The sequence below is a fragment of the Chiloscyllium punctatum genome, chromosome 24 (genome assembly GCF_047496795.1).
Source record: "Chiloscyllium punctatum isolate Juve2018m chromosome 24, sChiPun1.3, whole genome shotgun sequence".
NCBI classification, from domain to species: Eukaryota; Metazoa; Chordata; class Chondrichthyes; order Orectolobiformes; family Hemiscylliidae; genus Chiloscyllium; species Chiloscyllium punctatum.
The window spans coordinates 37,677,787-37,703,855 of record NC_092762.1 but is presented as its reverse complement, the minus strand read 5'-3'; the positions used below and the strand labels follow the sequence as shown (position 1 = coordinate 37,703,855).

At 46.0% G+C, this 26,069-nt stretch overlaps 1 protein-coding gene across 1 annotated transcript; it reads left to right on the top strand.

Moving 5' to 3' along the window:
* On the top strand, window positions 1-25,117 carry LOC140494869 (uncharacterized). Its single transcript, XM_072594543.1, is given in 20 exon segments — window positions 1-125; window positions 2,503-2,684; window positions 5,146-5,324; window positions 5,400-5,497; window positions 5,579-5,712; window positions 5,808-5,997; window positions 7,081-7,132; window positions 7,134-7,226; window positions 7,342-7,414; window positions 9,385-9,492; window positions 9,583-9,715; window positions 18,854-19,221; window positions 20,536-20,714; window positions 20,790-20,887; window positions 20,971-21,104; window positions 21,201-21,390; window positions 22,479-22,626; window positions 22,742-22,814; window positions 24,707-24,814; window positions 24,906-25,117. Coding segments are annotated over 20 exon segments (2,802 nt in total). The 3' UTR covers window positions 25,043-25,117.
* The last annotated feature ends 952 nt before the right edge of the window (window positions 25,118-26,069 follow it).

The following is a 26,069-nucleotide window of genomic DNA, read 5'->3' as shown; positions in this document are numbered from 1 at the left end:
ATGGGGAACCCCCCCGTGGGGCAGGGAGCTGCTGCACTGCGATTGGTTTCCTCACCAATTAGCGGCTATAAAGCGGGTTGGTGCTCAGGGGCGGGCACAGATTCAGGCAGCGCGATGGGACATTGGTTGGTTTGGTGTCTGTACCTTTGGGTCCTAGATGACGGAACACGAGAGAGGCTGGACCAGCCGCTATCTCTGGATGAACTGACCAAGGCCCTCGAGTCCTTCGAAAAGAATAAAACTCCCGGAAGCGACGGCTTACCGGTCGAGGTTTATTCCGCTCTTTGGGACTTGATCGGCCAGGACCTGCTGGAGGTGTATGTCAGTATGCTCCGGGCAGGTACCATGAGTGAATCCATGAGGAAAGGCATCATCACCCTCGTCTACAAGCGGAAGGGGGAGAGGGAGGAAATTAGAAATTGGAGACCGATCTCACTGTTAAATGCAGACTACAAAATCCTGTCAAAGGTCATCGCCAACCGGGTCAGGTCTGCTCTGGGATCGGTGATCCACCCGGACCAAACCTGTGCTGTACCGGGCAGGAAGATCTCTGAGAGTCTCGCACTCCTCAGGGATACGATCGCCTACGTGCAGGACAGGGGGGTGGACACCTGCCTCATCAGCCTGGACCAGGAGAAAGCCTTTGACAGGATATCGCATACATATATGAGGGATGTCCTCTCCAAAATGGGCTTTGGGGAGGGAATCGGAAATTGGATCAGACTGCTCTACACCAACATTGTCAGTGCAGTCTCAATCAATGGGTGGGAATCAGATAGCTTCCCTGTAAGATCTGGAGTCAGGCAGGGATGCCCCCTCTCACCCGCCTTGTTTGTGTGTTGCATAGAGCCATTTGCCGAATCCATCAGGAAGGATGCGAGCCTGAGAGGGGTGACTATTCCTGGCAGCGGGGGCCTGCAGGTTAAGGCCTCCCTGTACATGGATGACGTCGCTGTTTTCTGCTCGGATCCGCTGTCCGTGCACAGACTCGTGTGCATCTGCGACCAGTTCGAACGGGCCTCGGGGGCCAAGGTAAACCGAGGCAAGAGCGAGGCCATGCTCTTCGGGAACTGGGCCGACCAATCCTCTATCCCCTTCACCGTCAGGACTGACCACCTGAAGGTGCTGGGTATTTGGTTCGGGGGGGCTGGGGCGTGCGCCAAGACCTGGGAGGAGCGGATCAGGAAGATGAGACAGAAACTAGGCAGATGGGGGCAACGGTCGCTCTCCATCGCGGGAAAAAACCTGGTCATCAGGTGTGAGGTACTCTCAGTATTGCTATATGTGGCACAGGTCTGGCCTATCCCCAGGACCTGTGCCGCCGCAGTCACCCGGGCCATCTTCCAATTCATTTGGAGATCAAAGATGGACCGGGTCCGAAGAGACTCAATGTACAAAGACCGGTGCAATGGGGGAAAAAACACGCCCAATGCCACCCTCACCCTGATGGCCACCTTTGTGTGTGGCTGCATCAAGCTGTGCGTGGATCCCCGGTACGCAAACACCAAGTGTCACTACGTACTGAGGTTCTACCTGTCCCCGGTGTTGCGAAGGATGGGCCTGGCCTCGCTGCCGCGGAACGCTCCGAGTAGTTGGACCGTTCCGTATCACCTGTCCTTCGTGGAGAAATTTATGAGGAAAAACACCTTTGACCACAAGTCCATCAGGAAGTGGTCAGCACGTAGCGTCCTTGAGACCCTTCGGGAAAAGGAGAGGGCGGATCCTGTCGAGCGGTTCCCTGAGCAGACTGTCAAAGCCATTTGGCAGAATGCCTCATCGCCAGAACTTTCCAACAAGCACCAAGACGTGGCTTGGCTGGTGGTGAGAAGGGCTCTGCCCGTGAGATCCTTTATGCACGCCCGGACTCTCTGCCGCACCGCACGCTGCCCTCGAAGTGGCTGCGGGGGGGACGAGACTGTCACACACCTCCTTCTGGAATGTGCCTATGCAGAGGAAGTCTGGAGAGGAATGCAGTGGTGCTTGTCGAGGTTCGTCCCGAGCAGCGCCGTGACGCGGGACTCCGTGCTCTACGGCCTGTTCCCCGGGACTCACACCGAGACGAACATTAACTGCGCCTGGAGGATCATCAACTCGGTGAAGGACGCTCTCTGGGCGGTCCGAAACCTGTTGATCTTCCAGCTGAAGGAGTTGACCCCGACCGAGTGTTGCAGACTGGCACATTCCAAGGTCCAAGACTACGTGTTGAGGGACGCGCTGAAGCTTGGGGCAGCTGCCGCCAAGGCGCGGTGGGGAAAGACCACCGTGTAAGATCGGCCTGCCGAAAGAAGAACAGGGGGCCCATACAGACGTTTTTTTGGGCTCTGCTGATGCCTCAGCCAAATATATGTATATATACAAGATTGAAAAAATGCACAGGATTGTAAAGGACAAGAATAAAGTCGAATCTGTGTTTGTAAATATGGACATATGTATGGCATGATCCAATGTACAGACCATCAAATCATTTATGAATAAAGTATATTTTTGAAATAAAAAAAAAAGTCTGTACCTTTGGGTCGCTCGGCCCTTCCTGGTCTCTGCTGTGTGTCCTCCGGAGCCGGGCTGGAGCCTGCCGTGTGGCCTGGCCACTATCAACAGCACTGAGTGCATCAAGCAGGGCTGCTGCTTTCAGTCCCCGAGTCTCAGTGGGCAATCCTGTTTCTACAACCTGAGAGACAGCCCAGGTAAGGAGCCCAGCCTCCTCCCGGAGAGGAGCCCACCCCGAATGGCCGTGTCTGGGGTTCGGGAGTTGAGGGGAACATTTCAACCTAATACTGAAGAAATAATCCGGGTTATGCTATTTTTCTTCTTCGATGTGGCGTTGTCTTGTTTGCCTTCTGCCCCTGCTCTCTACTGGGGGGGGGGGGGGGATTGCAGGGAAGAGTGGAAATACTGTTGGGGGCTAGCTCCTTATTCAAGTTAATCTTAACATCTGTTTCACTCTTTCATTCTGTTCCCTATATATTTATAATGGCTTGACTGGATAGTGTGCTGTCATACCTTACATGTGACAACAGTTTTTAAATTTAGGACTTGAACCTGTGATCTCCTTGTGGGAACTTCAAGGGGGAAACTAACTAGTTGATGAGGAAATAATGGAAGATTTTGTTACTGTCCTGTTATACAATAGAGAATAGTGGGTATATAAACACTTCACTACAAATATCCCCTCAACCTGTTCTGAGGAATTGACTTCAGCTGTGAAGGCTGGACCTGTTTTTCTTGCTCTGCTTAAGGGTGTGCTACTTTTTTGCCCCAAAAACCATGATTCTGAGCTAATTTATGGAGATTTCCAGGTTGATGAGATTAATGGTTCAAAGTAATTGTGGACTGTCTTTTTTTTCTCCATTTACAGGAGTATGTTCTAGCCAAAAAACAGATTTACAATGACTTGTCATGGTGTGCTAAGGTGGTGGTCTCCTCTGGATGTCATCTGGTTGCTCTCTAGAATGAAAGATCAAACTAACTTTGATGTTAACATGTAGTAATACCTCACTACCTTGAGTGAATAACAAATGTTGCTTTATTCCCAGTAAGTCTTGCATGAAAGTAACTTCACTTTGTGAGCATGTTGTATGTGGCCAGCCAGTGATATCCATGTCCCATGAATGAATAACATCCATACACAAGGTGGTAAATGTATGGAATGAGCTGCCAGAGGAAGTGGTACAATTGCAACCTTTTAAAGGAATCTATATGGCTACATGAATAGGAAGGGTCTGGAGGGATATGGGCTGGGTGCTGGCAGGTGGGACTAACTGGTTTGGGATATCTTGTCAGCATGTTCAAATTGGAGTGAAGGGTCTGTTTCTGTGCTTTATGTATGACTCCACATGGTGTGCTGTGCCCAGTTGTGTACAATATTTCATTTTAGATGGAGTCATACAGCATGGCAACAGACCCTTCAGCCCAAATTGTCCAACCTGACATTGCAATCTGGCCTGTATCCCTCTAAACCCTTTCATCATACTGCCATTCAGATGGTGTTAAATGTTGTGGAGGTGGGTACAGCTATTACTTCTCCTCTAGCTTGCACAATGCCCTCTGCATGAAAAAGCTACCTCCAGTCCCTTTTGAAGCCTTTCCCCTCAGCTTAGGCCTAGGCCCTCTTGTTCTAGACATCAACCCAGGTACAAAGACCTTATTGATGCCCCTCTGATTTATAAATCTAAAGTCTCCCTCTTTTTGATGTAATACCCTTCAGAATCTCTTCGGAGTCTTTTGAAGACTAACAAATCCTTTCTACAGAAGTGACCAGAATTGTATGCATGTTCCAATCCTATACAGTCAAACATGGCATCCTAACTCCATACGCAATGTTATCTGAAGGCAAGCCTACCAAATGCCACCCTGTCTACCTGTGATGCATTTCAAGGAACTGTGTACCTGCACCCTAGGTCTGTTTGACAATACTCCCTTGCCTTACTGTGCAAGGCAAACAAGGGCAGGACTTGCAAAAATGCAGCATCAGCTTGTTAAATTAAACAGCACTTGTCTATCCTTGGTCAATGAGATCCAGGTTCTGTTGTATTGAGGGGAATCTTCACCGTCCATGGCACTATTCTGGTGTCAAACCCAAGTCTCCTGTATGCATGTCTGGATTAATTATATCAATGACAAAAAGCAGTGGACCCTGCACTGATCACGACCTTGTCTGAAAAACATACCCTCTGTATCTACTTTCATACCCATTTGGTATCCAATTGGCTAGCTGCACTGGATCCCATGTAATCTAGCCTTGCTAACCAGTCTATCATGCAGACTCGAGCTGATTCTTTGCTGAGGCTGCACAGACAACATTTGCCATTCTTTAATCTTTGCCACCTCTTCAAAAAAAACTTAGTTACCATGACTGAAATTCTCACTATCCCCAATAGTCATTCTTTCCAGAGATCTACATTTTATCACATAGAATCCCCTTAACACATTGCTGTCCTGTTTGGCTCAGTTCAGATCCCCTTTCTCTGACCCTCTGATTTCCCTTCAGTCTAGTTCCTAACTAGTTTGGTTTCACCAGCACGGCTACTGTAGAGCCCCTGTACACTGACCTTTCTACAGTCCAATAAGGATTTTTATTCAGTGAGTGAGACTACCAGCTTGAATTAGAACAGATTTATTGTCCTGACCTGTTGTATTCCACTGCAGTGTGCACAGCAGATGGCCAGTTCCTGGTAGCAATCACCAGGAACTTGACCCGTCCTGCCCTCAACCTGTCATCTCTGTACGTGAAAGATGGACATGAAGCTGAGTGCAGGCCTAAGCTCATCACAGCAGAACTTGTAGCCTTCCACTTCCCAATTACCTCTTGTGGCTTGACCCAGTGGGTGAGTATTGGAGGCTCCAGCGTTCTGTCCCTTTGAACGGGCCAGCTCCCTATTAAACAGTGTCTTCTCTTGCAGGAGGAGAATGGGAGCTTTGTGTATGAAACAGATGTCTTGGGGAAGAGGATGATTCAGAGGGGGCCACTGGGTTCAATAACCCGGGACAGTACCTTCAGGTGAGTGGGCAGTGGGATTTGTTGGTCTGGAAAGGGAAGTGTTACTGACTACAACTCCACTGCCTATTTCTGTCTCGACAGGCTGCACCTCCAGTGCAAGTACAAGGGGGAGCATGAGGCAGGCTTACAAATCAATGTCTCGGTTTACACCCTCCCTCCACCACTAGCTACTTCTGAAGATGGGATCCTGAGGCTGGAGCTGCGAATAGCAACAGGTAGTGCTGCCCTGGTAATAGGAGCACTGGGAATTGTATCCCTTCAGGGGAGTGACTGTGTTTTGGTTTGTTCTCCTTTTATTTTTGTCTGTTAGATGGCAGCTACAGCTGGTGGTACAGGGACCGTGACTACCCCATTCAGAGAATCCTTCAGGAGTCGGTGTTTGTTGAGGTTCGTGTGAAGGATCGCACTGACCCAATGATAGTCCTGAGACTGCGTGACTGCTGGGCAACTCCTGTGCCAGCCCCTGACCATGAGGTGCAGTGGAGTCTCCTGGTGGATGGGTAAGTAAATGGATAGGCCAATGGCTTTAGTTCATCAGACACCAACATCCTGCTACTCTTTGTCAGGGTTACTGTCATGTTTCTATGTCCTCAGTCAAAGCCATTACACTAAAGCAATTGATCCAGTGAGTCATGAACTAATCTCCAACTATCAGCCTGCTTTATAGTGGCTGAATTGCAGTAGATCAGGGGCAGTTCAGTGGTTAGCACTGCTGTGTCTCAGCACCAGCATCCCAGGTTTGATTCCAGCCTCGGGTGACTGTCTGCATGGAGTTTGCACAATCTCCCCATGTCTCTGGGTTTCCCCTCAAATACAAAGATGTGGAGGTCTGGTGAATTGGCCATACTAAATTGCCCATCGTCTTTGGGGCAATAGTCAGCAGGAAATGGGTCTGTGTGGATTGGTTGGGCTTAAGGACCTGTTTCCACACTGTAGGGGATCTAATCTAGATCTGATCTAATCAGCAACAGCAAAACATTGCACTGAATTGGGTCACATTTTTAAAAACTAGCAATTGCTAATGTTCTCCTGGAATGAACGTCTAGTGGAAGAACAGCTCAACTTGCTGTCTAGTCCAATAAAGACCAGGAACAATGGACACTGGAGAAACTCTGTAACCTGAGATCCTTTGCAGTTCCTTGTAGTTGTAATTGGACTCTGTCCTAGTAATGATCCTGACCCCACCCTGAATAGGTGTAACTTGGATGCAGACCACCATCCAAGTACGAAGGACACCACCACTGCCACTTAAAGGCTCTTGGAGCTGGCTAAGTCTGTGCATGAGTGCTCTGGAAAGACAAGTCAAATGTACTTTGGGGTCACTTGGAGCACTCCCTTCACGTCATTTCACCTGACTTGTGCATCAGGACATAAGTTGTAACAATTCTTAGTTCAGAATTTCCATTTAAAACTTCTTGATATTCCACATACTTCACCCAGGAAGAACCAACTGGGTTAGAACAAGGGAAAACTCTGCCTTTCAAAAGCTTCACTCGAGTCTTGGTTACTGCTGACTAATATTACCAAGATGGTCTTGCAGTGGATCACTCACTCCTGTCAGTGACTAAACCTTCCTGTTTCAGGTGTCCCTATGAAGGTGATGACTATCTGACCCTCCTATACCCAGTCGGTCTCTTCTGGCCTGCAGTTCCCAACCCATCACAAGCGGTTTGAAGTGAAGACGTTTGTTTTCTTGGATGGAGTGTCTGAGCAGCCCCTCTCTGGACAGGTAACCAAATGGAAGGAATGAGGCCACGCTCATGAAATCCTCTTGCTGTCTCTGTACTACAACCTGGGCTATTGATCTATGGGAAGCTCCCATAACATCTCTCCTTCCTTACTAGGTTTACTTGCACTGCAGTGCTGAGGTTTGCTCTCCCTCTGCTCAGGACGACTGTACGCCCATCTGTGGTCCAAGTGAGTTCCTTTTTGTTTTCTTTGAAGACAAATGGTGTTTGGCCTTTGAGAATGTGGTGAACTATGGTTCAAGATGACCTGTAGATGTCATATGACCTGAAGATGCCCCCATAAAGCTGATCAAACTTCCTGGTGCAGGGGTGTAAATGGGAAAAGGGCCTTTTTTAAAACAAAGCATGAATTGGTCATCTAAGCTAGCACTAAGTGGATGTTGGGATTCAGTTCATTAAATCCCTTGACTCCTCCATTTCAGGTGACTTTACCCAACTCAAATTTAGCTATTGCACAAAGTGTGAAGAGAGAAATGGTGGCGGGTAATGTCACTGGCCTAGCAATTCAGAACTCCAGGCTAATGTTCTAATCTCAACAGTGATGAAACTGGATGTCCAGGAGGAGCTAGAATAAAAAGCTCCCTAATGGTGACCATCTAACTGCTGTCAACTTTGTTTTTCAAAAAAGCTCTTGAGAAGGATGTCTCTCCCTTGCATGACCTGATGTTAGTTTGACTCTAGACCACTGGGATTAGTGATAAATTCAGGCCCAGCCTGAGATGCCCACATCCTCTGAACTGTCCATTTTTACAAAAGGATGTCATGTCAAGTGGGTAAGAATTAGTATAGCACTGCAGAATGAGCTATCCTCCTTTAGCAGGAGTAGAAGTGATTTGTCAAGGAATAACAGCAGAGGATCTGTCTCCTATGGACCATGGTTGGTTTGCAGGTAGAGCAACTATTTGAATGTACAGGCGCTTTCCCAACAGTTCTTCAAACCATACGTAAACAAACAATCTAGTCTAGGTGATACTCTTTCAAGACACTATAGAAACAGGTCAAACTTCCTATTGACTCCTCGGAGTCAATGAGTGACCAAAAATAGTTGCAGGTCAAACTTCCTATTGACTCCTAGGATAATGAGTGATCAAAAATAGTTGCATCTCTCCTGAAAAGTGGGAATGAGATGATCATAGTGGCTCCAAGGCTGGGTGGGGTCTGAAAAGGAGGCCGCTGAAGGATTCTTTCAGACAAGAGCTAGGTTCAGTTTAACAATGAGTTCTGAAGGTGAAGATTTCCATGTTCAGTTCTGGGCATGACAGACTACAGCAGCTCACATCACTGTTTTTCCCACCTAGGGATGGGTAATAAATGCTGACCAGTCAGCAATATCCATGTACTAGAAGTGACTCCACTCCATTCAATCCAAACAGCCACCATGTTGCCAAATGGTAGAATAGGTTGAGGGGCTGCTGAATGTCCTCCTGTTCAGTCCCTCTGAAGCAATGTTCAGCTTAGATTTTTGAGTAACTTCCTTGTTAAGGAGTTTCTAATAACAGAGGCCAGATCCTGCTATATGTAAAAAGAAATGTAATCCATCTGAGCACTGACTTGTCCCCTTCAATACCCATAAGTAAACAGGCCTGCATTTAATGGTTGCAAAAATAGGAATGCATGCTACTGATCTGAGGAATCCCATTGGAGATGTAACTGTCTGGCAAGAACACGTTCCTTCCCAAAGGGGAACATGAGCTTGAACAAGCTCCCAGCATGGAATTATGAATAAAAGCTAGCTTTGCCTATTTTTTACCAAATTAACCCTCATGTTAGAACAAATTGAATGAATGGTGCTGAACATGAACTAGTACTTGACCAATGTTGATTTAACAATGGTTATGTACCCTTTAAGTCTGCCACTTTGTCATAATGACTAAAAGGGGTTTTCTCAATATCAATGGTTGAAATTCTTGTGTGGAGTCCTGTGCAGTCTGACTGAAATCAGCAACTTAACCCTGCCAGTATCTGTTTTTCACTAAATTCCACCTTTGGAGGGGGTAGGCAAGCATTTGCTAATTGCTACCTGTTGCAGAGCTGGATGATGTAGATGTTTCTCCACAGCCACGTTTCTGATCTTGGAGCAAGCTCTCATTCTAACTCCCCTAGCTTGGGTCAGAACAGTCTAATCTTTGTCTCCAACAGGGCAGCGCAGGAGTACCCATGACCATGAGGGGACAGTAGTGAGTGCACCTGGCCCGATCCTCCTGGGAGGGAGCAGTTACATTGCAAAGAAACAACTTGAAGCAAATGGTGAGTGAAGCCTCTGCAATAGGTCACCTGTGACCTCCAGCAAAAGAACCATCCTCTGATCTCATTTTGTTTCTTCTCCTCTCTCCATAGATGTTGCTGGGACCCCTTGGGTTCTTCATGGAGCAGATATTGGCCTCCTCATGGTGTCTCTATCCCTGCTGGTAGTGATGGTTGCAATGTACATGAGACCAAGAGCTGCTGCTGTTTCTCCATGTGATGAATTGTAAACCCTGAACAGAAATAAATCTGATGGGGAAATGTGTTAGGAGTCCTTTATGAACTGTCAAAGCAATCAGCAAATCCTGTTGGTGAGGGATGGGCTGAAACTATATCTCTATTCGATACAGCAACATTCTATTCCAGTTTTAATTCTAAACGTTAAACACCTTAAGACCGCTTGGATTAGTTATTTGAACTGAGTTTTCCAAACTTGCATCCAGCTTGATGATTTTCAGCTTTCATTTGAATGTGTTGCATTGTCAGGCCTACTCTGCCACTTGATATCATTCTTGCTTGTCCTGAACCCTTCAGCCACTCCTCAGAATCTATCCACAATAACAGTTCCATTTCAGTTTAATCTTTAAATTGCTAAATTACCCAAATGTGCTTTCTTTACCCCCCCCACCCCAACCTCCAACACCTTTTTTATTAACCTACCCTTAACTTTCTGATTCTACTTCTGTGCCCTCAATTGCCATTGAGCTTCACACTAATTTTGACCACTTCCTCCATCTTCTTTCCTCCCCCCCCCCCCCCCCCCCCCCCCCCCAACACCCACCCCTCAGTGTATACGGCCATCATGATTGTTATCTAGGAGTCTAATTTGAGATTGATCTTGCCCCCTTCCAAGCCTAGTGTATATGTGGAGGTGCTGGTGTTGGACAAGGTAAGTCATATGACACCAAATGTCTCGTCCAACAAGCTTACTTTAATCACTAAGCTTTTGAAGCACTGACGCTTCCAGCAGGAAGTCCAACTTCTGACCATGTCTAGTGTAGCCTGAAAAGCCTTTTTAGCACTTTCCGATTAGCATAGACTAGCTTTGGGCTCACTCCTTAAGGACTCCCTACCTAGGCTACTCTTTATCCATTCTACTCTGCAGCCTTTGTGTAAAATGAAGTCACTTGGGCTTCATTGCCCCTTGCAAAGTGCTCGCTATTGCTTTCTGCTCCACCTTACCATCAGAATACGGGTGGAAGTGGTCCATGCACCACTCAGTAACTCACCTCTATCTCACATGCATATCCTGGGTTTTTAAGTCCTCCTTTGTCTCCTTACACAGGTCACTTCCACCCTGAATTTCCAGTAATCCAATAACATTAACACTTTTTTTACACTGCACCACTCCTCAGTCAGCATTTATTTGCTTTATTCTAATATTCCAACCCTCACTAGCTTGTAGCACCAGGAGTAATCCAATATTACGACCCTCCAGGACCTCCTGCTGGACCCTCTCCCTTTGAGAATATTCTGCACCCTCCCTGGTACCAGGGAGGCAACACAACATTCGGACCTCTCTCTACCTGGCTGCAGAAACCTCTCTGCACCTCTGACTCGAGTCGCCTGTAATAAGCGATCACTTGGAACCTGCTATACCCCTCATTGGCTCTAATGTAATCTTGATACCAGAAACTTGGCTGTTCATGTGACATTCCAGAGTCCATCACCCCCTTATATATTGTTTCAGAAAAGGTACTTGAGGTTGGGATCACCAGCCTCCTACACTCACCTGTCTCCCCTTACTACCTTTCCTGGTGTAACCCAGCTACCTGACTGATCTGTGGCTTTTCTCCCTTCCTACAACTGCCATCCATCAATCCCGAGCTTGTGTAAATTCCTCATGCCCTTAACTGCAAATCCATGGGATCGGAGACTTTGCAACCCAAGGCCCATCCTTTTCCTACCTTCCATATCTGGTTAGCAATATCTTGTTGTGAACCATAATTGTATCAAATTATACATGTCAGATTGGTAAATAGCTTATCCCTTTGACTGTAACAGGCATTGGCTGAAAAAGGTACCACCACAATCAGCATTTGCTTGTACATCTTAAGTCATATTTGTCATGAGATGGTTCTGCTTTTGGACAATATTTAATAAATCCTGACTGCTATAAGAGGCAAACTAATTTAAGATTTAATTAGGCTTGCAGAATGATTCACTTACATAACAGGCCTTGCTCAATACAGGCAAAGGAGAAATTCTGATCATTCCACTTTGAACCTTTGCCAAATAAGAAGCTGCCTGTTATGATCAGACCCACCGGTGAAGTTCCCAACTAATGACATTGTCAGCCAGGCTGTTCCAAAATTATTACCCCTCTACATGAAGAGGGGAAAAACTGGCTTCCTTTATCTACTCATCTATTCCGCTGAGTTGAGTACAACATTATTTGTTTTTAAAAAAGAAAAGCCCTTCCCCCATGGCTACATTTCTCTCTAAAACAAAATGGTCAGTTCTTTTTAAAAGGTGTCCATTTAAATAGGTTTTTGTGAATTAAGTTTATTAATAACTCAATGTGAGAGCTAGTAATAAAACAAGTAATTAAATTCAAGTAGGTGATCTTCCAAAAGAAAAATCTGCATTAGTCTCTGTATTGTTCAGAATGGATGGTTGACTGCTGTAGGAAATGTTTTGTTTTACATTAGATTACTTAGTGTGGAAACAGGCCCTTCGGCCTAACAAGGCCACACTGACCTGCAAACCACCCAGGTCCATTCCCCCACACCGAATAATTTAGCATAGCCAATTCACCTCACCTGCATATTTTTGGACTCTGTTCAGAGACCCACACAGACACTGAGAGAATGTGCAAACTCCACACAGTCATTCGCCTGAGGCAGGAATTGAACACAGCTCTCGAGCACTGTGAGGCAGCAGTACTAAACCATTGTGCCACCAGGATGGTGGGTGAATAGGTGGCTTCATAATCCTATGTTTTTGCAGATTGCTTCTGTAGTTGTGACACAATCCAATGTGATGAATCCGTACTCAGTGAAGCAGAGTCCTGTGTTCTCCATCATTTTATGGGATTTGTAGCTCACAGGATCTTTAATTGAAATTTGATAACTAGGGGATAGTTCTTGGCTTGGGGCCATGTGACTGAGTAAGTCAAACCACTGAGGTATCAAAATGAAACTGAACAGACCACTTGATAATTACGTGACACTAGAAATGACACCAGATAAACTCTGCAAAAAAACAAAATGTGGATACTGGAAATTGGAACTAAATTATAAACTCAGCCCATTTAAACCTGCAAAGTCTTCCTTATCTCAGGGCTGGTGTCAACAGTGGGAGACTGGGCGCCTCCTAGCAGAGCGCTTTAGGGAACATCTCCGAGATACCCGCACCAATCAACCAAACCGCCCCGTAGCCCGACATTTCAACTACCCCTCCCACTCGGCCGAGGACATGGAGGTCCTGGGCCTCCTTCAATGCCGCTCCCTCACCACCAGATGCCTGGAGGAAGAACGCCTCATCTTCTGCCTTGAAACACTTCAACCCCAGGGCATCAATGTGGACTTCAACAGCTTCCTCATTTCCCCTTCCCCCACCTCATCCTAGTTTCAAACTTCCAGTTCAGCACTGTCCCCATGACTTGTCCGGACTTGTCCGATTGCCTAGCTCCTTTTCCACCTATCCACTCCACCCTCCCCTCCCTGACCTATCACCTTCATCCCCTCACCCACTCACCCATTGTACTCCATGCTACTCTCTCCCCACCCCCACCCTCCTCTAGCTTATCTCTCCACGCTTCAGGCTCACTGCCTTTATTCCTGATGAAGGGCTTTTGCCCGAAATGTTGATTTCGCTGCTCGTTGGATGCTGCCTGAATTGCTGTGCTCTTCCAGCACCACTGATCCAGAATTTGGTTTCCAGCATCTGCAGTTATTGTTTTTAACTCAACAGTGGGAGAGTTGTCTCACAGTCAAGTAACAGCCTGATATACTCTTGGAATCATACCTTACAATGTTCTGGACAATACTGGGTACATCTTGTCTTGCTGGCAGAACAGGCCTAGCAAAGGTTGTAACACAATGGCATAGAGTCAGGAGGAAGCTATCCTGGGATTCCTCTGCATTGATTCCAGGTCCCACAAAGTCTCAGGGCATCAAGTCAAACATGAGCAAGGAACCTCCTACTGATGACCATGTACTGTGCCCCACACCTAGGCTGCTGAAATCACATTCTTCTGTCTTCGACACCATTTGGGAAAAATCAGTGATGTTGGCACAGGTATACAATGTACTCTGAGTGAGCAATATCAGGAGGAGGAGGGTGGGGCTGGGGGAAGGTAGCTGAGGATGAGAAAGGTAGATGAAGTTGAGGGAGAAGGTGATAGGTCAGAAAGGAGGGTGGAGTCGGCAGGTGGGAAGGAAGAGGGACAGGATCAGCGTTACTGATCGAGTCCTAAAGGTTATCACTGCTAGACTGGGTCTGTAGCAGGTAGAGAGGGAAAAACAGTGTTTGAGATGAGATTGTCTTCTCATTAGATGTTAGGACTATGCCCTCCAGCACAGAGACCAAGGTGGCTATGTAGGTCATTCCCAGGAAAGAGGGTGGTGGCAGCAAATCTACCTGATGGATCTTACACCAAGATGAGCTGTGGTGAGGACTCAGCTTACAATAACCTGCTGCTTCAGGACCACGCTCTGCAGTTGAGTTGAGCAGAAAAGTGGCACACTGTTGGTGCATCCCCAGGTACCATTCCTGCATCAAAAAAAATAACAGGAAGATTAGATTACTTACAGTGTGGAAACAGGCCCTACAGCCCAACAAGTCCACACTGCCCTGCCGAAGCGTAACCCACCCATACCCCTAACCTAACACTACGGGCAATTTAGCATGGCCAATTCACCTAACCTGCACATCTTTGGACTGTGGGAGGAAACCGGAGCACACCCCACAGACACAGGGAGAACGTGCAAACTCCACACAGGCAGTCGCCTGAGGTGGGAATTGAACCCAGGTCTCTAACGCTGTGAGGCAGCAGTGCTAACCACTGTGCCACCGTGCCGCCCAAGTGGGAAGTGGGAAAACAGCATTATTTTGTAGCAATTGTAAATAGTATGGTGTCTTGGAAATGAATGTTTTCTTTGTGGTGTGGCTTGAAGTCCAGTGGATGTTAATAATTGAGAAGGTTAATGAAAAATTCTAATTCTGCTCCAGAGTGAGACCAAACAACCAATTTGTCAATACAAAAACAGAAGGTATCATTATCTAATGTCACTTGCAAAATGAATGTGGGAATGAAAAAGTAGAAAAGGTCATAAGGAGTCCTCGATATGTGTCCAAATGCATTTTAAGTAAGAGGTTCTTGACCATTGGGGGCTCAGTAATGTATACTTTCCAACCAACCATTTGTATGCTGCCTGACCTGCTGCGCTTTTCCAGCAGCACATTTTCAACCTCCCCTGCGCTCCCTCAATAGCCAGAATGCCCTTCCTCAAATCTGGAGACCAAAACTGCACATAATACTCCAGGTGCAGTCTCACAAGGGCCCTGTACATCTGCAGAAGGATATCTTTGCTCCTATACCCAATTCCTCTTGTTCAGAAGGCCAGCATTCCATCAGCTTTCTTCATTGCCTGCAGTACCTGCATGCTTGCTTTCATTGACTGATGTACAAGAACACCTAGATCTCATTGTACTTCCCCTTTAACTAACTTGACTCCATTTAGATAGTAATCTGTCTTCCTGTTCCTGCCACCAAAGAGGATAACCACACACTTATCCACATTGAACTGCATCTGCCATGTATCTGTCCACTCACCTCACCTGTCCAAGTCACCTTGTATTCTCATAACATCCTTCTCATATTTCACCGTGCCACCCAGCTTTGTGTCATCAGCTATTTTGCAAACAATACTTTTCGTGCCTTCATCTATATCATTAATATATATTGTAAACAGCTGCGGTCAGCACCGATCCTTGTGGTACCCCACTGCTCACCGCCTGCCATTCCAAAAGGGACCCAGTTATCACGACTCTTTGCTTCCTGTCAGCCAGCCAATTTTCAATCCAAGCCAGTATTTTGCCCGCAATACCATGTGCCCTAATTTTATCCTATTAGCCTTACTCATCACCCATGTGGGACTTTATCAAAGCCTTTCTGAAAGTACAGGTACACTACATCCACTGTCTCTCCTTTGTCCAATTTCATCGTTACATCCTCAAAAAATTCCAGAAGATTAGTCAAGCACGATTTCCCCTTCGTAAATCCACAATGACTCTGACATATCCTGTTACTGGGTTCCAATTGAGTTGTAATTTCATCTTTTATAATTGGCTACAGCATCTTTTCCACCACTGATATCAGGCTAACAGGTCTATAATTCCCTGTTTTCTCTCTCCCTCCTTTCTTGAAAGGTGGGACAACACTAGCCACCCTCCAATCTGCAGGCACTGATCCTGAATCTATATCACATTGGAAAATGCATCCACAATTTCTCAAGCCACTTCTTTAATTACCCTGGGATGTAGACCATCAGGTCCCAGGGACTTATCAGCCTTCAGACCTAACAGTCTATCCAACACTACTTCCTGCCTAATATAAATTCTCTTCAGTTCATCCATTACCCTAGGTCCTTCAGCCACAATTACATCTGGGAGATTGCTTGTGTCTTCCCCAGTGAAGACAGATCCAAAGTACCTATTCAACTCTTCTGCCATTTCCTGTTCCCCATAATAAATTCACCCGTTTCTGTCTTCAAGGGCCCAATTTTAGTCTTAAACGTTGTTTTCTTTTCACATACCTTAAACAGCTTTTACTATCCTCCTTTATATTTCTGGCCAGTTTGCCTTTGTACCTCATTATTTTTCCATGTATTGCCTTTTTAGTTATCCTCTGTTGCTTTTTAAAGGTTTCCCAGTCCTCCAGCTTCCCGTTCACCTTTGCTGTGTTATTCTTCTCTTTTATCTTTAGACAGTCCTTAACTTCCCTCGTCAACCATGGCTGCCCCTACCTCCCCTTAGGGTCTTTCTTCCTCTTTGGAATGAACTGATCCTGCACCTTAGGCATTATACCCTGAAATACCTGCCATTGTTGTTCCACTGCCATCCTTGCTAAGGTATTGAACCATTGATCTTTGGCCAGCTCCTCGCTCACAGCTCCATAGTTCCCTTTGTTTAACTGCAATACTGACCCTTCCGATTCTCCCTTCTCCCTCTCAAATTGCAGATTCAGACTTCTCATATTATGGTCACTACCTCACAATGGCTCCTTTACTTCAAGGTCCCTGATCAAATCCGGTTCGTTGCACAACACCAGATCCAGAATTGCTTTCTCCCTGGTAGGCTCCAGTACAAGCTGTTCTAAGAATCCATCTTGGAGGCACTCCACAAACTCCCTTCCTTGGGGTCCAGTACCATCCTGCTCCTCCTAGTCTACCTGCATGTTGAAATCCCTCATAACAACTGCAGTAATACCTTTGCAACAGGCCAATTTCAACTCCTTATTCAACTTACACTCTACATGTAGACTACTATTTGGGGGCTTGTAGATAAGGGTTTTTCTACCCTTCGAATTTCTCAGCTCTATCCATACTGACTCGACATCTCCTGATTCTATATCCCCCTTTGCAAGGGACTGAATATCATTCCTCACTAACAGGGCCACCCCACCCCTTCGGCCCGTCAGTCTGTCCTCTTGATAGCACGTGTAGCCTTGAATATTTATTTCCCAGGCCCTGTCCACTTGAAGCCACGTCTCAGTTATCCTTGCAACATTGTGCCTGCCAATTTCCGATTGAGCCTCAAGCTCAACCACCTTATTTCTTATGCTTCATGCATTCATATATAACATTTTAAATTTGTTACTCCCCACACTCTTCCTTTCAATCCCTGTTTCACTTGACCATACTATAGGATCCCTTCTTGAGTCTTCGACTCCATTGGTTCTGTTGTCTTCTCTTATTCTCACATTCCCTTTAACTTCCTTCTTGAATTTCCAGTTTATCTCCCCCCACTACCTCTGTTGCGGTGGCAGATCTGCCTGCCAGAATCATGGTCTCCCACCTATTAAGGTGCGACCTGTCCCTCTTGTATAATTTATCCTCACCACAAAATTTCTTCCCTGTCAAAGGCTATTGAGATCAGGTTGTTCAATGGAGGGAGACAGATTTTTAATCTGTAAATGATGGGGAAAGGCAGGAAAGTGGGGTTGAGGATAGAGATTAGCCATTACAGACTGACTAGTCAACTTGTACCCTTAGGTCTTTTGTTCTTCATGTGTAAGACATGAAACGTTTGAGAAACATATGGATTAGTGTTACAGACTCACCAGTAACACCACAGTGTACAAAGAAAAATCAGGGATAAACTCCCACATGAAAATTCAAAGCTGACGTGTGAACCTGAAAAGCAGAGTCTTGACGAGAATAAAGCATCATGTTTCCAGTGTGAAGTACCATCATTCCAGAGGATAAAGCAATCTGTGGAAACAGTGAGCATAGAAAATTTGCACTGTCCAGGAAAAAAAAAACTTGCTGATATATCCTTCCCAAGGAGGGGTTGATAGATTCGTAAAACCATAATAGATAGAAGCAGAATCAGGCCATTTAGCCCATCAGATTGGCTTCACCATTCGATTGGAGCTAATATGTACTCCATTCTTTTGCCTTCTCTCTGTAACCCTTTATCAAGGACCAGAGAGCGGACCATCTTTCCCAGAACTTGAGTCAGTGATTCCGTCCATTTGTCCCTGAGACTGAGTGAGTGCTCCCTCACTCAGTCAAAAGCAGCCTTATTGTCGAGGGCCGTCCCTCTCCCATTCCCTCTGGAATTCAGCTCTTTTGTCCATGTTTGAACCAAGGCTGTCATGAGGTCAGGAGCTGAGTGACCCTGGTGGGAGAGTAGCATGGGGAAACGTTAGCTCAATACCAAAGGACAAATTCTGAAGAGGGACCCTCCCAATGGACCTGTTTCCCCCATCTTTAATTTGCCTTTCGCTGTCCACAGGTGAAGTTCAAATTGATAGACCTGGTGTTGAAAACCTGAATTAAATTATGCATTATCTGAAATATTAAGTTTAAAGAGTAGTAGGAACGGTTTGCCTAAACGAATGAGCAAATCAAATCACACAACCCACATAGTGTGGGAACAGGCCCAACAAGTTCACTACCCTAACTAATGTACCTAACCTAGACATCCCTGAACATATGGGCAATTTCACATGTCGCACTTACCTAACCTGCACATCTTTGGACAGTGGGAGAAAGCCCACCCAGAGATGGAAGAATATGTAAATCCCACACAGCCGAGGCTGGAATCGAACCCCAGTACCTTGGGCTGTGAGGCTATAGGACTAACCACTGAGTCACGGTGCCTCTGAATTGTTTAATAAGCCGTATGTTCCCAGGTCACTCACAGATTGCAATAACCGGAACAGAAAGAATCGATTTATTGGGATGGGGAACCCCCCCGTGGGGCAGGGAGCTGCTGCACTGCGATTGGTTTCCTCACCAATTAGCGGCTATAAAGCGGGTTGGTGCTCAGGGGCGGGCACAGATTCAGGCAGCGCAATGGGACATTGGTTGGTTTGGTGTCTGTACCTTTGGGCCGCTCGGCCCTTCCTGGTCTCTGCTGTGTGTCCTCCGGAGCCGGGCTGGAGGCTGCCGTGTGGCCTGGCCACTATCAACAGCACTGAGTGCATCAAGCAGGGCTGCTGCTTTCAGTCCCCGAGTCTCAGTGGGCAATCCTGTTTCTACAACCTGAGAGACAGCCCAGGTAAGGAGCCCAGCCTCCTCCCGGAGAGGAGCCCCCCCCCGAATGGCCGTGTCTGGGGTTCGGGAGTTCAACCTAATATTGAAGAAATAATCCGGGTTCTACTATTTTTCTTCTTCGATATGGAGTTGTCTTGTTTGCCTTCTGCCCCTGCTCTCTACTGGGGGGGGGGGGGGGGGGGGGTGGAAAGAGTGCAGGGAAGAGTGGAAATAATATTGGGGGCTAGCTTATTCAAGTTAATCTATCTTTACATCTGTTTTACTCTTGCATTCTGTTCCCTATATATTTATAATGGCTTGACTGGATAGTGTGCTGTCATATCTTACATGTGACAACAGTTTTTAAATCTAGGACTCGAACCTGTGATCTCTTGAGGGAACTTCAAGGGGGAAACTAACTAGTTGATGAGGAAATAATGGAAGATTTTGTTACTGTCCTGTTATACAATAGAGAATAGTGGGTATATAAACACTTCACTACAAATATCCTCTCAGCCTGTTCTGAGGAATTGACTTCAGCTCTGAAGGCTGGACCTGTTTTTCTTGCTCTGCTTAAGGGTGTGCTTTTTTTTTTTTGCTCCTAAAAACCATGATTCTGAGCTAATTTATGGAGATTTCCAGGTTGATGAGATTAATGGTTCAAAGTAATTGTGGACTATGTTCTTGTCTATCCTTGGTCAATGAGACCCAGGTTCTGTTGTTGTGAGGGGAATCATCACTGTCCATGGCACTCTGCTGGTGTCAAATGCAAGTCTCCTGTATGCATGTCTGGATTAATTATATCAATGACAAAAAGCAGTGGACCCTGCACTGATCACCACCTTGTCTGAAAAACATACCCTCTGTATCTACTTTCATACCAATTTGGTATCCAATTGGCTAGCTGCACCGGATCCCATGTAATCTAGCCTTGCTAACCAGTCTATCGTGCAGACTCGAGCTGATTCTTTGCTGAGGCTGCACAGACAACATTTGTCATTCTTTAATCTTTGCCACCTCTTCAAAAAAAGCTTAGTCACCATGACTGAAATTCTCACTATCCCCAATAGTCATTCTTTCCAGAGATCTACATTTAATCACGTAGAATCCCCTTAACATATTGCTGTCCTGTTTGGCTCCATTCAGATTCCCTTTCTCTGACCCTCTGATTTCCCTTCAGTCTAGTTCCTAACTAGTTTGGTTTCACCAGCACGGCTACTGTAGAGCCCCTGTACACTGACCTTTCTGCAGTCAAATAAGGATTTTCTATTCAGTGAGTGAGACTACCAGCTTGGATTAGAACAGATTTATTGTCCTGACCTGTTGTATTCCACTGCAGTGTGCACAGCAGATGGCCAGTTCATTGTAGCAATCACCAGGAACCTGACCCGTCCTGCCCTCAACCTGTCATCTCTGTACGTGAAAGATGGACATGAAGCTGAGTGCAGGCCTAAGCTCGTCACAGCAGAACTTGTAGCCTTCCACTTCCCAATTACCTCTTGTGGCTTGACCCAGCGGGTGAGTTTTGGAGGCTCCAGCATTCTGTCCCTTTGAACGGGCCAGCTCCCTATTAAACAGTGTCTTCCCTTGCAGGGGGAGAATGGGAGCTTTGTGTATGAAACGGATGTCTTGGGGAAGAGGATGATTCAGAGGGGGCCACTGGGCTCAATAACCCGGGACAGTACCTTCAGGTGAGTGGGCAGTGGGATTTGTTGGTATGGAGAGGGAAGTGTTACTGACTACAACTCCTCCACCTATTTCTGTCTCTCGACAGGCTGCACATCCAGTGCAAGTACAAGGGGGAGCATGAGGCAGGCTTACAAATCAATGTCTCTGTTTACACCCTCCCTCCACCACTAGCTGCTTCTGAAGATGGGATCCTGAGGCTGGAGCTGCGAATAGCAACAGGTAGTGCTGTCCTGGTAATAGGAGCCCTGGGAATTGTATCCCTTCAGGGGAGTGACTGTGTTTTGGTTTGTTCTCCTTTTTATTTTTGTCTGTTAGATGGCAGCTACAGCTGGTGGTACAGGGACAGTGACTACCCCATTCAGAGAATCCTTCAGGAGTCTGTGTTTGTTGAGGTTCGTGTGAAGGATCGCACTGACCCAATGATAGTCCTGAGACTGCGGGACTGCTGGGCAACTCCTGTGCCAGCCCCTGACCATGAGGTGCAGTGGAGTCTCCTGGTGGATGGGTAAGTAAATGTTTAGGGTAATGGCTTTAGTTCATCAGACACCAACATCATGCTACTCCCTGTCAGGGTTACTGGGTAAATGTTTCTATGTCCTCAGTCAAAGCCATTACACTAAAGCAATTGATCCAGTGAGTCATGAACTAATCTCCAACTATCAGCCTGCTTAATAGTGGCTGAATTGCAGTAGATCAAGGGCAGTTCAGTGGTTAGCACTGCTGTGACTCAGCACCAGCATCCCAGGTTTGATTCCAGCCTCGGGTGACTGTCTGCATGGAGTTTGCACGATCTCCCCATGTCTCTGGGTTTCCCCTCAAATCCAAAGATGTGGAGGTCCGGTGAATTGGCCATGCTAAATTGCCCATCGTATTAGGGGCATTAGTCAGCAGGAAATGGGTCTGTGTGGATTGGTTGGGCTTAAGGACCTGTTTCCACACTGTAGGGGATCTAATCTAGATCTGATCTAATCAGCAACAGCAAAACATTGCACTGAATTGGGTCACATTTTTAAAAACTAGCCATTGCTAATGTTCTCCTAGAATGAACGTATAGTGGAAGAACAGCTCAACTTGCTGTCGAGCCCAATAAAGACCAGGAACAATGGACACTGGAGAAACTGTCTGTAGCCTGAGATCCTTTGCAGTTCCTTGTAGTTGTAATTGGACTCCGTCCAAGTAATGATCCTGACCCCACCCTGAATAGGTGTAACTTGGATGCAGACCACCATCCAAGTACTAAGGACACCACCACTGCCACTTAAAGGCTCTTGGAGCTGGCTAAGCCTGTGCATGAGTGTTCTGGAAAGACGAGTCAAATGTACTTTGGGGTCACTTGGAGCACTCCCTTCACATCTTATCACCTGACGTGTGCATCAGGACATAAGTTGTCACAATTCTTAGTTCAGAATTTCCATTTAAAACTTCTTGATATTCCACATTCTTCACCCAGGAAGAACCAACTGGGTTAGAACAAGGGGAAAATCTGCCTTTCAAAAGCTTCACTCTAGTCTTGGTTACTGCTGACTAATATTACCAAGATGGTATTGCAGTGGATCACTCATTCCTGTCAGTGACTAAACCTTCCTGTTTCAGGTGTCCCTATGAAGGTGATGACTATCTGACCCTCCTACACCCAGTAGGTCTCTCTTCTGGCCTGCAGTTCCCAACCCATCACAAGCGGTTTGAAGTGAAGACGTTTGTTTTCTTGGATGGAGTGTCTGAGCAGCCCCTCTCTGGACAGGTAACCAAATGGAAGGAATGAGGCCGAGCTCATGAAATCCTCTTGCTGTCTCTGTATTACAACCTGGGCTATTGATCTGTTGGAAGCTCCCATAACATCTCTCCTTCCTTACTAGGTTTACTTGCACTGCAGTGCTGAGGTTTGCTCCCCCTCTGCTCAGGACGACTGTACGCCCATATGTGGTCCAAGTGAGTTCGTTGTTTGTTTTCTTTGAAGACAAATTGTGTTTGGCCTTTGAGAATGTGGTGAACTATGGTTCAAGATGACCTGTAGATGTCATATGACCTGAAGATGCCCCCATAAAGCTGATCAAACTTCCCAGTGCAGGGGTGTGATATAGGAAAAGGGCCTTTTTTAAAACAAAGCATGAATTGGTCATCTAAGCTAGCACTAAGTGGATGTTGGGATTCAGTTCATTAAATCCCATGACTCCTCCATTTCAGGTGACTGTGCAATAGCTAAATTTGAGTTCGGGAAATGGTGGCAGGTAATGTCACTGGCCTAGCAATTCAGACCTCCAGGCTAATGTTCTAATCTCAACAGTGATGAAACTGGATGTCAAGGAGGAGCTAGAATTAAAAAGCTCCCTAATGGTGACCATGTAACTGCTGTCAACGTTGTTTTTTCAAAAAAGCTCTTGAGAAGGATGTCTCTCCTTGTGTGACCTGATGTTAGTTTGACTCTAGACCACTGGGATTAGTGATAAATTCAGGCCCAGCCTGAGATGCCCACATCCTCTGAACTGTCCATTTTTACAAAAGGATGTAATGTCAAGTGGGTAAGAATTAGTCAAGCACTGCAGAATGAGCTATCCTCCTTTAGCAGGAGAAGTTCCTTTTTGTCAAGGAATAACAGCAGTGAGAGGATCTGTCTCCTATGGACCATGGTTGGTTTGCAGGTAGAGCAACTATTTGAATGTACAGGAGCTTTCCCAACAGTTCTTCAAACAATCTAGTCTAGGTGATCAACTTTCAAGACACTATAGAAACAGGTCAAACTTCCTATTGACTCCTAGGATAACGAGTGACCAAAAATAGTTGCGTCTCTCCTGAAAAGTTAGAATGAGATGATCATAGTGACTCCAAGGCTGGGTGGGGTCTGAAAAGGAGGCAGCTGAAGGATTCTTTCAGACAAGAGCTAGGTTCAGTTTAACAATGAGTTCTGAAGGTGAAGATTTCCTCCACATTCAGTTCTGGGCATGATGGACTCCAGCAGCTCACATCACTGTTTTTCCCACCTAGGGATGGGTAATAAATGCTGACCAGTCAGCAATATCCATGTACTAGAAGTGACTCCACTCTGTTCAATCCAAACAGCCACCATGTTGCCAAATGGTAGAATAGGTTGAGGGGCTGCTGAATGCTTCAGAGGGACTGAACAGGAGGACAATGTTCAGCTTAGATTTTTGAGTAACTTGCTTGTTAAGGAGTTTCTAATAACAGAGGCCTGATCCTGCTATATGGAAAAGGAAATGTAATCCATCTGAGCACTGACTTGTCCCCTTCAATACCCATAAGTAAACAGGCCTGCATTTAATGGTTGCAAAAATAGGAATGCATGCTACTGATCTGAGGAATCCCATTGGAGATGTAACTGTCTGGCAAGAACTCGTTCCTTCCCAAAGGGGAACATGAGCTTGAACAAGCTCCCAGCATGGAATTATGAATAAAAGCTAGCTTTGCTTATTTTTTACCAAATTAACCCTCATGTTAGAACAAATTGAATGAATGGTGCTGAACATGACACAGTACTTGACCAATGTTGATTTAACAATGGTTATGTACCCTTTAAGTCTATCACTTGTCATAATGACTAAAAGGGGTTTTCTCAATATCCATGGTTGAATTTCTTGTTTGGAGTCCTGTGCAGTCTGACTGAAATTGCAACTTAACCCTGCCAGTATCAGTTTTTCACTAAATTCCAACTTTGGAGGGGGTAGGCAAGCATTTGCTAATTGCTACCTGTTTCAGAGCTGGATGATGTAGATGTTTCTCCACAGCCACGTTTCTGATCTTGGAGCAAGCTCTCATTCTAACTCCCCTAGCTTGGGTCAGAACAGTCTAATCTTTGTCTCCAACAGGGCAGCGCAGGAGTACCCATGACCATGAGGGGACAGTAGTGAGTGCACCTGGCCCGATCCTCCTAGGAGGGAGCAGTTACATTGCAAAGAATCCACTTGAAGCAAATGGTGAGTGAAGCCTCTGCAATAGGTCACCTGTGACCTCTAGCAAAGGAAACCATCCTCTGATCTCATTTTGTTTCTTCTCCTCTCTCCATAGATGTTGCTGGGACCCCTTGGGTTCTTCATGGAGCAGCTATTGGCCTCCTGATGGTGTCTCTATCCCTGCTGGTAGTGATGGTTGCAATGTACATGAGACAAAGAGCTGCTGCTGTTTCTCCATGTGATGAATTGTAAACCCTGAACAGAAATAAATCTGATGGGGAAATGTGTTAGGAGTCCTTTATGAACTGTCAAAGCAATCAGCAAATCCTGTTGGTGAGGGATGGGCTGAAACTATATCTCTATTAGATATAGCAACATTCTATTCCAGTTTTAATTCTAAACATTAAACACCTTCAGTCAGCTTGGATTAGTTATCTGAACTGAGTTTTCCTAACTTGCATCCAGCCTGATTTTCAGCTTTCATTTGAATGTGTTGCATTGTCAGGCCTACTCTGCCACTTGATATCATTCTTGCTTGTCCTGAACCCTTCAGCCAATTCTCAGAATCTATCCACAATAACAGTTCCATTTCAGTTTAATCTTTAAATTGCTAAATTACCCAAATTTGCTTCCTCCTCACCGCCCCCCCCCCCCCCCAACCTCCAACACCTTATTAACCTACCCTTAACTTCCTGATTCTACTTCTATGCCCTCCAATTGCCATTGAGCTTCACACTAATTTTGACTACTTCCTCCATCTTCTTTCTTCCCCCCCACCCCTCAGTGTATACGGCCATCATGATTGTTATGTAGGAGTCTCATTTGAGATTGATCTTGCCCCCTTCCAAGCCTAGTGTATATGTGGAGGTGCTGGTGTTGGACAAGGTAAGTCATATGACACCAAATGTCTAGTCCAACTAGCTTACTTTAATCACTAAGCTTTTGAAGCACTGACGCTTCCAGCAGGAAGTCCAACTTCTGACCATGTCTAGTGTAGCCTGAAAAGCCTTTTTTAGCACTTTCCTATTAGCATAGACTAGCTTTGGGCTCACTTGAGGACTCCCTACCTAGGCTACTCTTTATTCATTCTACTCTGCAGCCTTTGTGTAAAATGAAGTCACTTGGGCTTCATTGCCCCTTGCAAAGTGCTCGCTCTTGCTTTCTGCTCCACCTTACCATCAGAATACTGTTGGAAGTGGTTCATGCACCACTCAGTAACTCACCTCTATCTCACATGCATATCCTGGGTTTTTAAGTCCTCCTTTGTCTCTTACACAGG